Source organism: Rhinichthys klamathensis, unplaced genomic scaffold (genome assembly GCF_029890125.1).
Source record: "Rhinichthys klamathensis goyatoka isolate OS25496 unplaced genomic scaffold, OSU_Roscu_1.1 h1tg000032l_1, whole genome shotgun sequence".
Lineage (NCBI taxonomy): Eukaryota > Metazoa > Chordata > Actinopteri > Cypriniformes > Leuciscidae > Rhinichthys > Rhinichthys klamathensis.
The window spans coordinates 2,719,184-2,734,796 of NW_026606581.1; the positions used below are offsets into that span (position 1 = coordinate 2,719,184).

The 15,613-nt window shown below is 38.7% G+C and overlaps 1 protein-coding gene across 1 annotated transcript in view; it reads right to left on the minus strand.

Annotated features, from left to right (window-relative positions):
* slc25a21 (solute carrier family 25 member 21) overlaps positions 1-15,613 on the minus strand; it is a 101,127-nt gene that overhangs the window by 11,171 nt on the left and 74,343 nt on the right. Inside the window, exon 4 of the mRNA XM_056245572.1 lies at positions 6,587-6,670. Coding sequence (XP_056101547.1) covers positions 6,587-6,670 — 84 coding nt within the window. The remainder of the gene's footprint in view (positions 1-6,586; positions 6,671-15,613) is intronic.

Here is a 15,613-nt window from a genome sequence, read left to right on the forward strand (position 1 = left end):
AATCCTTATTGGTGCAATCCATACAATGTGTTAAGGTGGCTTAAGTAAATGACCAGGGGCCTATACCATGAAGCCGTTTCAGTTTAGTTTGCACCACTGATGTCACACTTTCACGTGCATGCGCTCCAGGAACTCAGGATCAAAGCCTGAAAGTTGCCATATAGGAAGTTGATGATCAGCATCATGATACCAACAAAGCCGGATTTGATTGGTTTGGTTTTGTCATCTCAAAACTGATCCCATAACCAGTTTGTTCAACTACCATCATGATACTAACCCCATGTAGCCTACAGAGATGTGACTAATACTATATTTACAACTATTTCCCATCCTGACCCATGGTGCCACACAGGAATGCTGAATCCTACTTTGATGTGCCAATTCTATGGAAATCCACCCCCATTATCATGCATTGAGCTCAGCTTCGGTTGTAAAGCATTACTGTTTCCAAACCAGAACAGGTTAAACTGGTCTAAACACACAAACAAGCATTTATAAATGAAAAACAAAAGGAACCAAAGGAACTACATTTCTAGGTTTCAAATGTCTAAAAAGCTCGAGACATTGAGTCAAATCCTCTTCAGGTGTTTGTGTCAAAATGGGTGCGATTCTTTAGCTTGCCTTGTGCTATATAATTAATAATGAGTTCATAAGAAAGTGTAACTGTCATAGTATTGCTTAAAAAAAAACCCTGTAAAGGGATACTTATCAGATTTTAGTGTTAGAACAGCAAATAGAACTGTAACCCTCGACAGGTGTCTGTACGATAAGCAAATTAACCAAAAAACAGTCTTTGTCTTTCAACAGCATCATCTAATATCTTTTCTCATTTGAATCTACTTAGGGGGCCGTTTGACGTAAAGCTTTTTATGTGTTTTGGCCATTCTTTTACACGACAACCACATTTTGGGGGCCTGAAAATGCAAACTTTTGAAGACAGGTTACAAAGTGCAAGTTTTTCCATTTCATTTCAAGTTATCATTTCTGTGTAAACTACAAAAACACGAATTTCGTGAAAACGGTGACGTCATGCACATGCGTATTACGTGTTCAGTCTATAAGCGTGTGTGAATTGTAATCATTTTGCCAATGGTGTAGTCTGTACGAGAAAGGAACAAAGGAAAAACGTTTCTGTTTTTAGTGCATCGTTGTCGTGTAAACGTGCCCTTAGAAAGCTGAAATAAATTTGAATTAATCTAGATATCTCCATAACTTATATCAAGACTACTTGTGTTGGCTAACCATGTTGTAACTTTTTAAGAGAACAAAATGACTTTTTATGTGTGACAGTCCAATATTTTATTTGAAATATTATAGTATGTGATGGACATTGACATCCTGCTGAAGCCAACGGTGTCCAAAATAAGAGTCCGTATTTTGAGATTCCAGTCTGATCAATGCTTCGGGCCACTCTCACCACCCCTAAACGCAGACATGTGCACTTTGAGAAGCAGACATTGTTTGGAGAGCACGTGCACTTTTTCTGAAGCTGAAACCTGACTCTGTTTTGCTTTCTGTCAATCTGAGAGTCAGGACAAGCCCGAGCAGGCGAAACACCTGAGCTTTTCTTTTCCCTTCTCATTCTCTCATACAAAAACTCTGCAGTATGGTAAAGAGCTAACATTTACCTAGGATTGTGCGTGTAGTTTCAGTATATGTCAAAAAGGTCAGTCATTGGATTTATTGTGTGGTGATACAATAGGTTAGTTGGATGGTTAATGCTGATGCTTGAAATCATCAGGTCACTCTTTTTAGAGCTGTATTAGCCAAACTTTATTAAAGACTTGCTTTTATGCTTTGAAGTCCACACAGTGTCCATTTAAGAACTAAAATTAAGAATGAGGACTATACTCTTTTGTTTAGAACTTGGTTTATCTGGAAACATAAAAAATATAGATTAAATATGGTATTAAATAAGTGCAGTCATAAGTATTTTAACGAATAATTTAGAAAACATTCAATAAAATATCATAAATCAATAAAATGTCAATTAATAACATGATACGCTTAATATTCAAATTAATCCAGTTAAACTGCTATCAATATCAATAATTTGGAAACACTTAAGCCACAATACAGTTTGGTTTGTTAACATTAATAACAATGCATCAGAAATCATAAACTAACAATGGACAATACTTTAACAGCAATTATTAAACTAGGTTATTGTTAATTTTCTTTCTACATCTACAAATACATTTGTGACATTTCAAGTTTAAAGTACAGTACATGCATACATGAATGAAAAAAGGCATTACAATATTTATAAATGAATCTACAAAACAGTTCAAAAGTTTGGGGTCAGTAAGATATTTTTTTCTGTTTGTTTAAAAATGAATAGTTTTATTCAGCAAAGATGGATTAAATTGATCAAATATGTCAGTAAAGCTTTTTTATTTCAAATAAACCATTTTCTATTGAACTTAAATATATAAAATATTTTATAAATATAATTAAAACAGAAACACGTTATTTTATATTGTGGTAATATTTACAATATTACTGTTTTTACTGTACTTTTACTGTTTACTTTTGAACAGTGGTGTGTAGATTAATACATGCGTTAAAAATGGTTGTTGTTGGATGTTAGTTCATGATACTTAATGGATTAATTAACTGTAGAGCTTTTTTGAAAAAACAAGTCATTATAAAAACAGATTAAATTGGCATTACAAAAAGTGTCCTTTCGCCTGCTCTTGATAAGCACCAAGAGGAGTGATCTTTTATCTTCCACAAAAGAAAGTCACACAAGTTTTAGTTTAGAACAACATTAGGTGACAGAATTTTCATTTTCATTATCCCTTTAAAATGAACAGCCTTACTAATAACTGCTTTATATCATGTAACATCCATTTGTGTGTGTATGTGTGTGTGTGTGTGTGTATAAGAGTGTTGATACATCCCGAGAGGGGGTGGCGAGAATGAAACAGATTTCTCAGTATCAGTTCTAGCATGTATTGATATTGAACACACGTGTGTGTGGACAGGGTGGACAGAGTAGCGTGACAGCTGCATGTGAACTTCTGTCGTTGTATTGTGAAAACATGCCCCAGTAGTCAACAGAGATGTCCTCGGCTGATTTAGTTGGGGTGTAAATATTATCGTTTCTGCGAACAGAGATGATGCGATTAGCGCGAGCAAATTTGCCCACGCCGTGACCGCCACTCTGAAAGCTCTGACCCACGGCTAATTACTACGACACATCTCATCGGATGACAAACAATCTCTATTTCACCAGCCTCACGATGTGTCAGGTGTCACAAGCCTCACTTGTCTGGTGAAACGGCAACAGAGAGGCATTGTGTCAAATGAAAGTGTCTGGCAGAGTGGGCTTTTGTCTGGCCGAAACGGAAGCCCCCCCTCCCGTCGCCCCCCTTGCGGCGCATGCAAAGGCCGGCCGCGTGTTTCCCGGGTGTGGTCAGTCTAAGAAACATCAGGTGGTGAGATAAAGCTCCAATTTGTTACACACGCACTTAAGACCCCATTTGACTACGCCTGGTTTGACTATCCCTGAATGCCAATTTGACTCTAAATGTAAGCACGCAGTTGGACCTCATAAGCAAATGCTCACACATTTAGGTACGTGTGGGTCCAGCTGCTGGAGTTTGTATAGGTGTGATTTGTCTTTTATTTGCATCAAACCCCATTTCTTCCATTCAACTCATAGCCACATCCTTCAACATAACAAAAGGAGAGGAAGGAAATGATACATTAACCAAATTGGATAATGAGGTAAAATGTTTCATCCCTGTTATAGGGGCGACCGTCAATGAATCACAGGGCTGACGGGGAAACGTATGGAATCTTTACTTTTCGGTCTTCATCAGCTGTAAGAACGTGCACAGTTGCAATCTTATACTGCCGAGGATACGGTGGCCCGGGGGACTTTGAGCTCTACCTGTTCTGTCCCTTGTCAACAACCTGAATGCTTGATCTGCAAATATTGTCACTTGCCTCTCGAGACTTTACCCTTGACATTGGTTCGGGAAGGCACAACAGTTCTAGCCTCGTAAATCAAGGAGTGAGGACATGAGAAGCATGCAGGGACGTTTCATGTGCTTTTGCTTGAAATCAAACAAGACAGACAGAGTAAAAGGAGCACAATCTGCTAATTGCCTGCAGTGATTACTGCAGAAGAAGTAGCTTGGAAACTGATCGGATCATTTGAATTTGAACTACAGGAGATACTGACATGTAATCATTTGTATACTATTAACACTATTATTTCATGAAATATTTCAAATGGGGGCAAATATGTGATGACTATATTGGTTTCTTACAGGGGTTCATCATTATGTCTGATACACAAAAGTATCAATACAAAATGGACATCAAATCTGCCATACTTTACTGTAGGTTTTGTCTAGTGAATGTGGATCATTTCAGGGCTTAAAGCCATAAAAGATAAATATGGGTCTTAATAATAAAAATACAGAAAAATAAAAATACAGAAAAAACAGTAATATTGTTTTTAAAATAATGGTTTTCTATTCTAATATACTTTAAAATATCATTTATTTCTGTGATGCAAAGCTGAATTTTCCAGTCTTCGGTGTCACATGATCCTTCAGAATTTATTTGACCGGTACTGTAAGATAAATGTATGTAATGTAAAGGAACATAAGCCTTTTATTTTTATTTTTTACGTTTACAGGAAACATTCATACAACATTTCTGTTTGGAAACTGGTTGTCTGAACATAATCAGAACCTTCAAACGAATCTACTATAAAAACTATGCGTTAATCACCAGATATATGCATTTCTGTGTATTTTTAATAGATTAGTGGAAGCAGACAAAAAACTTTCTATTCATCAAAGAATCCTGAAAAACACCCACGTATCATGGTTTCCACAAACATATTAAGCAGCACAACTGTTTTCAACAATGACAATAATAATAGGAAATGTTAAAAGCAGCAACAAATCAGCATATTAGAATGCTTTCTGAAGGATCATGTGACACTGAAGTCTGGAGTGATGATGCTGAAAATTCAGCTTTGCCATCACAGGAATAAATTACATTTTATAATATATTTAAATTGTAATAATATTTCACAATATTAATGTTTTTACTGTATTGTTTTTTTAAAAAGGTGAGAATGAGATTTCTTTCAAAAATCTTACAGAACGATAGTGTAAACTTACTCAAGAGGTCTGCTTACCTGATGCTAAAAAAATTCTATAAAATCGCTGACCAAGACATACTGTAAAATAATTATGCACAATCAAGCTATTTAAATATGTGATCTAAAACTATTAGTACTGTCTTTCTATGATGATTCACACATGCTACATTATGACGCAAGTGAACGTTCATAACATTTCAAGTAGACTCCGAGCCAATTCACAGACGGATCTCCAGCTCTGAACTAATTGGTGTGTGGAAGCCGAAGGGCTCGGGTTTCTACCGCACAGAGGGGAAGACCAAAGCAAAATACGGACCGAGAGTGAAAGTGCAATGCTGGCCCATACAGCAAGAGCATGTTTATTTTCAATAATAATTCCACAACAGTAACTCCCACCACCATTTGTGTAAATTAAAACTAAGTGGTTCAGCCTGGGGCTGATCATGCTACCGGCTACTGTGTGGCGATTCCAGCCACAGCACAAACAGACGGAGGGTGATAATTGGTTTAGAAGAAAGAAGAGCCATAATCTGCAGGGGAGGCCTGCGGGATGCAGCCGATGACAGCTCCGCAGAGAGCGAAAGCTGGTGTAGGATCTCACACTGCCAGCGTCACCTAGGACCGCACGCGCACATATATTTTCACACCTTGCTGCGGATCAGCTTTAGATCCACTGTAAAGCTGTCATCTAGCCATAAACAGAGCTTTCTTTCAAGTCTGCACACTGTCTAGGATCTGACACGTGCCTCATGTTGTGTGCTGGAGGGAGGGGAGGAAAAACTGAAAGGAGGGGAGGGGGAGGGGTGGGGAAAAAAAGAGGAGAGAGACAGAAAAAGATAAATCTCTGCCTCAAGCGCACTACGTCATATGTGTGATTTCCTAGGAACAGAGGCAGTTAACACGACACATGTGGAGCATGCCACTGCCAATGCATAATATAAACCTATGGTGGACTATGGTGGGTTTGAAGTTTGTCATTTTTGTACACCAGGCTTATTGCTTTTACAAAGCTCAAAACATTCCCTGTCACCTGGCGTATGTTGTTACCATGCATACAACAGACATGTGTGCATAGTTTAGTTTACACTAAATACATGCTGAAAACAGTAGATGACAAGTACTGAAAAGAAAACATTACAAACCAGAAGTGTCATGTGTCAAAAACGGTAATAAGAATAATTTAACATTTTAAAAGTTACAAGTTAAAGTAAAAGATGCATTTTCAGACTATACCATCTTCCTAAATATTCCTAAAATATATATATTTTGTTTTGGTCATGTTTTATTTCACATTGAACTTATTGAGGCAGGACTGGTGCATGGTACTGCTGATAGAATATATATAAATTGAAATTATACATGAAATTGTTGACATCAGAGATCGACAGATATTTGAATAGGATGGCAATATACAGAAAGATAAATTGATAGACAGACAGACAGGCATTTATAACTTACCCCTCAGTGCGATATATAGTTCTGAAACAGTCTCCAAGGCCTTTATAGCTATTTGGGTCACCTTTCCCTCTTTGGATTTGAAACCTGAAAACCACAAGACAAGATTCACAATAAATATTAATTCACAAACCTTTATTTTAGAAATATTAAACTAACTTTTCCAACCAGTGAGCACTGTTCCAAGGACAGCATAATACTGGTTTATAATCCAAATTATAAATATCCATTCATCCATCCATCAAATAATTTTATTACATCAGAAGTCTTTTAACTTATTTTTCATAACATAATTTTACCATATTCTCCCTCTAAACATAATATATTTCATGTTTGTAATGGCTACACATCACATTTGAGATCGTCCAAAATAATGTCCACAAGGAAAATAATGATTAAGAATTCATAAATTCTGGAAAACATCACTACCACGCATACATTATGTTCAACATTCCTCTGCTTAAATGACAGAGATCATAGAGCATGACCACCATATGCTATCAATTATCTGTGTGCAAGAAATGTGGGACACTGGCAAATCTGCACAAAGTGTCGACACAAGTCTCAGACGTCTGTCAAAATCCAAATCGCTCCTTTCTCCTGCTCTTACCTTCTGTTCTTTTAGAGGCGGAACTGACTTTCTCGGTCCCTTTAGCACAGCGGAGAAGTCAAACATTTACTTAACCCATCCTTACCAATTAGCTTTGCTTCTTCTATAGCCATAGACCTTGTAGGTGCTAACTTTGCCGCTAACATGCTAATAACCTGCTGGTAACAGTTCTGCAGTTCTGTGTAAATTTTTTATACGATACAAATGGTCAAGAGATGTTTTTGTAGCAACAAGCATGCTAGTAACACCCTAATAAAGGCCATACTGAACCATGTAAATGTTTAACGTGGTACCAGCGCTGAGCGCAAGTTTGGGGAAAAAAGGATTTACTGCTCCCCTCCTCATGCAATATAGACGTTTTAGCGGGAAGAAATGGACAAAGCAACTGTAGGGCCTTTGGTACTTTGACACCACATACTATTATTTGTTTATAGGCTGACATGCCACAACAATTTACTAGTGGTTCAGGTTGGGTATCTTTTTGGGCACACAGAGACGATAAATAAATCAACCTTTGCCCTCCAAGTGTAAATAGATGAACCCAGACCAAACTCAGAGTGGAAGACATAGAATGAGAAAGATTCTCCTCATATGGCTTTGACTGCCAGGTCAAGAGGTCAGCAGTAAGTCATCCAGGCGGGTGCCTGATGGGACCATAAAAGTGCCCTGGTTCCATCGGATGAGGGGGTTTACTGAGGTGAGCAGCCTTTCATATCGGCAACAGATTAACATCTTAGAGGGGTGTCCCCAGCATCCAATTTTGTAGATTCCCAAATAGCTTGTAACCCGTGCCTAAGAACCAGTTAAAAAAGCATCATAAATGAACGTCCAACACCATATTAAAGAGAAAGAAGAAAAGAGGGTCTCTGAAACGGCAGGCAGTCAAGTGAGGGAGAATGCAGGGATTGGGGCACGCAAAAGGATGGGGCACCGAACCAAAAGATTTAAGATCAGTGGAGCTTGTAAACAAATTTAAATCAGTCTTAATTAAAGGCACATGAGAGCAAGGTCAAGGAATGAAGACGGCCTTGTCCCACCAATGCCAGAGTTTCAATTTCTGCAGTACACTGGGATGGCCCAACCCACACTAGCCCAGAGGTGGCAGGGCCACGGTCCGCTTTCAGCTGCCTGACTCCGCTGTTGACCTCGGGGTCACCTCATTTCCTCATGCCCCTTGCCTACCCTGCCATAAAAGCCTTGGACCAAATATCACGGCCTGGGGAGTGAAAGATAATGGGGAAGATTTGGCAGCAGAAGATGCCTCTGGATTCTCAGAAAGAGTCACCCAGATTCTGGAAGATGTTTGGAATGGAAAAGGAGCTGTAGATAAGGTAAACCTTCCTGTATTTGAATGAACTCTCTAACCAGAAAATTAGGAGTGCACATTCAGACATATTTGGAGACCTATATCGAAAGAGTTCACAGACTAGAGAAGAAGAGTCAAGGGTTGATTCAGTCGGCCTTGCAGCCAGGCTCCCGGTTGTAAAGTCAACAAACAGAGGAACTGCGAAAAGCCCAAGGGTTTTGTTAAAATATCCAGCTCTCAGAATCCCTTTTAAAGTAAACCTAGAAAGTAAAGATATACTTGCAGGTGACGATATCTGTGAGTTCATCAAAAACCTCCAATGACCTTCTGTACTCTGTTTTAATAGGACCAGAGCACCATCTTGGATAGCCAGGTGAGGGTGAAGGTAAGGCCAACATGGAGCTTCTACGGGTGAAATGAGCACCAGGGGGTAAATAACCCTACCATCTCCACCTGACCCCAAACTCCCTGTAAAATGCGAACTCTGAACATTCTGACAGGAAGGTAAATGAGAATAAAGAGCAGGAGAACACCTCCTCTTTGTATTTTTATAGAGAGGAGTGAAGTGTTTCAGGTCCAGGCCGAGCACTAGGGCCTTGTCCCCTCTCAGACCCCGTACCAGGTCCGACAGGGGGGGCTGTGCCCCGCTGGAAGACAAGCTTGATGGGTTGAGGCCTAATAATGATGGTGTTAAAAAAAGCCCTGTGGGAAGGCCGGGAGGTTACTGGGTTGATCAAAAGACTTGAGTCTGATGGGTTTGCCTTTTTAAGGGCCAGGCCAAACTTTTAAAAAGGTCTCTTAAATTTGCCTTGTTAAATATAGGGGTATTCCCCCAAAGAATGGAGCATGGAGTGGGAACTGCATTATTTCATTTATGACTAAAATATCAACCCTATGATAAACAAGGTCCCATAAGCGAAAAACCATCCTGCAAATGTGCCATTTATAACTTTTGCAGGACTTCCTTTTTACAACTGAAACTGTGTGACTGCAGTTGTGGCAGGAACATTTTTAAACAGTTGGCATTTGATATTGACGTCTATGTTTCCAGTCTGGTACAATGATAACCAAAAATTATGTGGTATACACAAGGCAAAAAATTACCTGCAAAATTATTTTACATTTAATACTAGTACATTTTTGGCAACATATTTTCTTCAATCACTGAACGAATGAACAATTAACTGTTTTTCAATTACAAGAATAGAAGTGGAACAAATATCACTATAGCTAATCTCTTAATAATGGTATTTATTGCTTTCAATTATTCAGTCTTTAATTCTTAGCCATGTTAATATGTTTTCCATTTGCTGCCTCTGAACCAACAACACTTTCATCAAGAGCTGAAATGAAAGTAAAATTAGAAAAAGCGAAACACACACGTGAGCAAGGTTTCTTTTACACACAATCAGTGGTGCATAAGAGAATCCAGAAGGCAGCATTAAAAGGAAATCTATTTTTTACAGCCAGACAGTTAATTTTAATGAGCAGGATCATAAAGATGGCAGACGTCCATTGCAATGGTACGTGAGGTAAAACCTCTCTAACCTAAATGCTCCAATATGGCAGATGCCGACATCCAATCAAACAGCAAGGACCAATCGACCGTCTGTGATCATGCTACTCATGAATATCAAACAGTGGTGTGGAACTACATTAATCGGATTGTATGCAAGCAAAACACCATTTACTTGAGCAGCGGGGTGAATATAAACGTAAAACCAATGAAATGCAATGCTTTTGGGAAACCACAGGAACATTTCTCTCTTAAATTCTCGATAGACATACGTAGCTACTTTCCTCTGTTCTTTTGGCTTTCCAGGCTAATACCACTGGGCCCTTGGCTGGAGGTGGCCTATAAAGCTGAGCCTTTGGAGGGAAGGAGATAAAGCAGAAGAGAAAATGGAAGATGGGGCAAAGGGGAAGTGATAAAGTCATGGCGCTTGTGACACCACATGCTTCCAGGTCTCGGTCTGGGATAGGACAGCTTGGGTTTCAGCGGCACCACAGGCCAACTGGACCCACTGTGACTGGGGCCCAAGGAGATGGGGGGGGGGGGGGGGGGGGGGGCATTGACGTCCTCAAGATGACGAGTTAGACATCCCACAAATGGTCCCCTCTCATAGTCTGATTTGCCCCAAACTCTGGCTGACTTCCAAAGTGAGACACAACATTTTAAGACATTCCATAAGCATTGATCAGCGATGTGTAAAGCGACAAAAAAAAAAAACTAATTAGTTGGTTATCTGCACAATTAGTTGGCTGAATGGTCCTAAGGAAGCTCTGAATAAAGATTCAGGTTTCGGGTTCAACTGTCCCAATTGGACACATTTCTTACAAAGCTTTTCCATAAAACACATCATCTCAAACGACATCAGATAGATGGAGTGCAATGGATGGAACAGAATATGTTTATAAAAGTTGCACTATTTCTGGCTTGACAAGCTTCAATGATACAATGGTCAAACATGATGCAATGGCCAAATCTGTCCAATTGTAGCGGTGTTTTAAAGTGGTTAAATTTCAAATGGTTCACTGTACTGCATTGACTGTAACAGCTTAGTAAAGCACCAATTGATATAATATCAATTATATTTTTACACTAACATTAGTTATTATATTAGGTATCAGAATAAAAAACATTCTGCAATTTATTAGTTCCTGTTGAAGGCCCCCCAAAAAAATCATTTTCATAATTTATTTACCTCCATGTCATTCCAAACTTGAATGAGTTTATGTTGAACGTAAAATAATGTTTTGAGAAATGTCTCAGTGTTTTCAATGGTAACCAAAACTGTATGGTAACCAACATTCTTCAGAATACTTTATCTCCAAGAAAAGTAAAAATACAGCTCAATGTATTGTTAATATAAAATAATTTTCTGTATTGATGTTTCAATGTGTTGTGTTTTAGGGTTGAAGGAAAGGTCCTGACAGAAAATCACCTTTTCTGTTTTCCGTTTTTCTCCTCTCGTACAGTGTTCTTTTGTGTTTCAAAGAGGAAAGAAAGGCATACAAGTTTTGAACGACATGAGGATGATGAAGATTTTTTTTTTTTTCAATTTGGGGTGAAGTAACCCTTACATTTATTACTATAGACTACTATTCATTGTTCATGTTTTAATTGATTTATAAATCTTGAAATTGTCTAAAAGTGCTGCTCATTGTAAGTTAGTTTCATTATCTTATGTTAATATAACATTAACGTAAAGTTAACCTTTTTAAAGTGTTACTGTAAAAAAGAGTTAATGGGTTAGTCAGTAGTTGAACAACTAGTCAGACCTATTGAGTGCAATGATTGAAATTTAAGGTTTACTCTTTCTGATCATCCAAACAAACATTGCTGAACTGGACATATCAGATTGGGAGATGTATAATCTATCTCAGTCAGGTTTCTTGGTTGCTTTGAAGTAAGGAAATGGCTGGCTGAGGACAGTAGAGACTCCTTAGACAGCAGGAGACTGGCAGGTATTACACAGACGGTCGGGACAGTGTCATCAATACTGCACTCGCTGGCTCTTCAGCAACAGAAACCTGAGTCTCTGAATTACAACTCTGCATTTGTGCCTCTCGCCCCCTGCCTGGTAGGAACACGACCGCTGCAAAACAAAACTCTGAAGGAGTGGGTCACAGATGCTGTGAGGCGTCTGACAGACACGGGAGACAAATGAGTTTTCATCAGGCACTTTACTGCTTCTCTAAAACGGGTCATTTCAGCACACTGGGACATTTTTGTCTTTATTTAGTATGTTTGTAACATAATGCATTTGGGTGTTTGTGACAACTCCTTCAAGCAGACCTGTTTAATACCAGGTAATAATGTGCAATGGCAGTCACATCAGCGGGAGGTCACACCTCTGGTACTTGTTCTATGAGCACATTAGTTGTTCAATTCTAGAGTCTGATGTCAAACATTTTCTGAAGGAAGTGCGAGTGGAGCTTGCCTGTACAAAAAAAAGAAGAAGAAAAAAAAGAAGATATTTTGGTCTTTAAATGACTCTTGTTCCTCCTTTAAAGGGTTAGTTCACCCAACAATGTAACCTCTATGACTTACTTTCTTCTGCAGAACACAAATCTATTTTGTAAAATATTTCTGTGCAATGAAAGCCAAAGGGGTCTAAAACAACACTGTATCCCACTTTCACTGTTTAAAAAAAAGATAGTCATATAGGTTTTGATTTTTTGGGTGAAACGTGATATGCTAACAAAACAGGAAAGTGTTTATTATAGGCATACTATACCTACCAAACAGCAAAGTATTATAAAAGCTCTACTATTACAACTATTATTATTATCACTAACACACCAATATTACCATCATACTGTAATATATTCATGTCACGATATCACACTCCTATTCTTTCATTGTTCCATTCCAGGAAAGTAAAAACATCCCTTACATATTTAAGCCCACAAATGAAAAGAGGGAATTTTGCTTTCGTTAAGGTATGTAAACCTTTCTCTGATGAAAATTCGTAGTTTGGTGCCAAGTTTCATTCATTCCACATAAACACACATTTAATGTAATTTAGTCTCAGTGAACCAGAACTTTTGATATGACGTCTTCATTAATTACCTCAATCTAATCGTTACTGTTAATATCTATACTCCTCCATAAATAATAATACAAATGACGTACACCTGATTCTCCTGTGTATTTGTTTAGCAGTCAATATTGTACTCTGTACACCCTGGTGAAGATTTTGGCCAAAATATGTCAGTGGTAAGCCACTAATATAAAAGCTTTTTAATTCCCTTTCTTAACCACAAAGAGTAGTGCCTTGAGTTATTTTGGACTGGCTTCAGATTTCCCCTTTATAATGAAACATGCCACAACCAATGTTCTGCTGACTTCTTTCACTGGAATTGTGAGTAGTTACTGTCCGACCACTGATGTGATTGGACTGCCGGCTTCCTAAGCACAGATAGCCCCGGTCGGATACCTGCGTTCAGTTTACGTCGCCAGGGCCGTCAGCCAGGGCAGGGTAGGATTAAGAGATCACTGGAGCACAGCTGAGCGACGTGCTGCTTTACTGGGCCGGATCGGCTCTCAGTCCTCTGAGCTTTGAGCCCTGCTGTTTAAGGGCTGCTTGAGGGATTCCATCAAGAGTGCACCAGGGTTCAGCCACCAGTCGGGGGTGGAAGCTTGTGGGCTCCTCTCTCAGCGTCACCCGTGTGTTTGGGACAGGACGTCATCTCTCACTGTTCTCGTCAAACATCCCTTTCCAGCCCCCCTTCCCTGGCGAAGCTAACTTTCAAGCATGCTGGGACCTGACGAAGGTTGTCTCATCATAGCGACTCCCATGAGGAGGTAACTCTAGGATTTCTTAATCACCACCAGTAGTGGAGAAACGTAGATAAACTATGGACTGATGGCCAAGAGTCATGTTAGATCGCTCAACATGGAAAGATGCACTGACAGGCTCAGTGCTGGTGATTTATTTCACTGAAATAGGTCTTTAAATTTCTGTTTAATATTATAGTTGTTATATTTTAATATAATATCAAAAGAATATTCATTATTTATTATAACAATTTAAATCTGAATGTATATAGACATAAATCAATACATAAATTAAACTTTATTTTTGAATGTTTGAAAAACTGTCTTACCCCAACATTTCCTTCTTATATATATTTTTTTAAATAAATAAAATATTTAATATTTATATTATGTTTATATTAATTCATAATGTTCTTATTATCTTGAAATGAAAATATTGAAGGTTTTTCAAAAAAACTGAAAAATAAAAATGTAACTTTTTTTTTTAAATTATTGATTTATGTGTATATATAGGTAAATATACTCATTAGGGTCAATTAATCAATCATTAAAATGGCACTGTTCAAATATAAATGTTTGCATATATATATATATATATATATCATGCAAATAACTACTTTTCAATATAGCTATTTAAATTATTACACAATATTACAAATGAATTAGTTTTCCATACAGTCCTAAATCAATACAGCAAACACATATTACATTTTATTTTCCAAAACAAACTTTCCTCCCCCTTTCAAAAAAGAACAACAGCGGAGACTGTAGGAGGGGCTAAGGGCGTGTTTGGGGTGGGGTGAGGAGGCGTAACCGGAGCTCTTCAACAAGAGCAATGCGAGCTCATTTCTGGTCTCTAATGAGTGCGGCAGGGCGGCCGGCATGATGATCAGAGTCAGATGGGGTGCCCCGAGCAGCCGCCCCCTGCCGAAAGTGCCGCCTGACACCCTTTGTTACCTCCAAGTGAGCTGAGACCAGCCCATGAACCATGTAACTAGGTGGTTTCCAGGTTAATGAAAAGCTGTAACTCCAGTCTCACTGTCTCCTTAGAAGTCTAACTAACCCCCCAATCCCCCTACTTTCACCCTAGCAAGCCCCCTTTGAAAAAAAAAAGTCAACATTCCAACCAAGAAATGAGCACCGTTGAACGCAAATGAATATAAGTGGCACATAGACCTGTCCTCTTCTAAGAGACATTTATTTGTGAAGGACTGTTCACATCTGAATATACGGCGGAGACTTATGACGGTCAGAGGACGACCCATAATTTTGCTTCCAGCTGGAAGTGCTTGATCTATAAACACGTATGAAGAATGGTAGTAAGAGTTTAAAGTAAACATTGATTTAACCTTACAAACAATCATGGCCTTGAAATACATCCTCTTAATGTTCTCCTGATCTGCTTCCAGATGTTTGTTTGTGAGTTTGTGTGTGTGTGTGTGTGTGTGTGTGTGTCTCTGAGATCGACGGCCCCCTCAGTCGTCTAATTCCTGTCTCCGCCTCTACATGGCTCCAGTACCCTCATTTGCACAGGGTAAATATGTATTCCCAAGTATACATTTTTGTCAGGTTCCACTCAGAAAAAAAGCCTTTGATTCCACTAAGGCGGCTTGTTGAAAAAGAGAGAGGAAAAAAAAAAAAACTGTTCTCTCCAGTTGGCATCTAATTTGGAGCAGCGGACATTAAAGCGGCAGCCAGTCACTAATAGGAGCCATTCCTGCAGCTAGCGTCAGAGAGGAGGTGTGCTGGGCATTTGTGCTTTAGCAACTCTCTGAGACCTATGCTAATAGATTTCAGCTCTACTAACCCTTCATTCTCCCAATTAGCCTG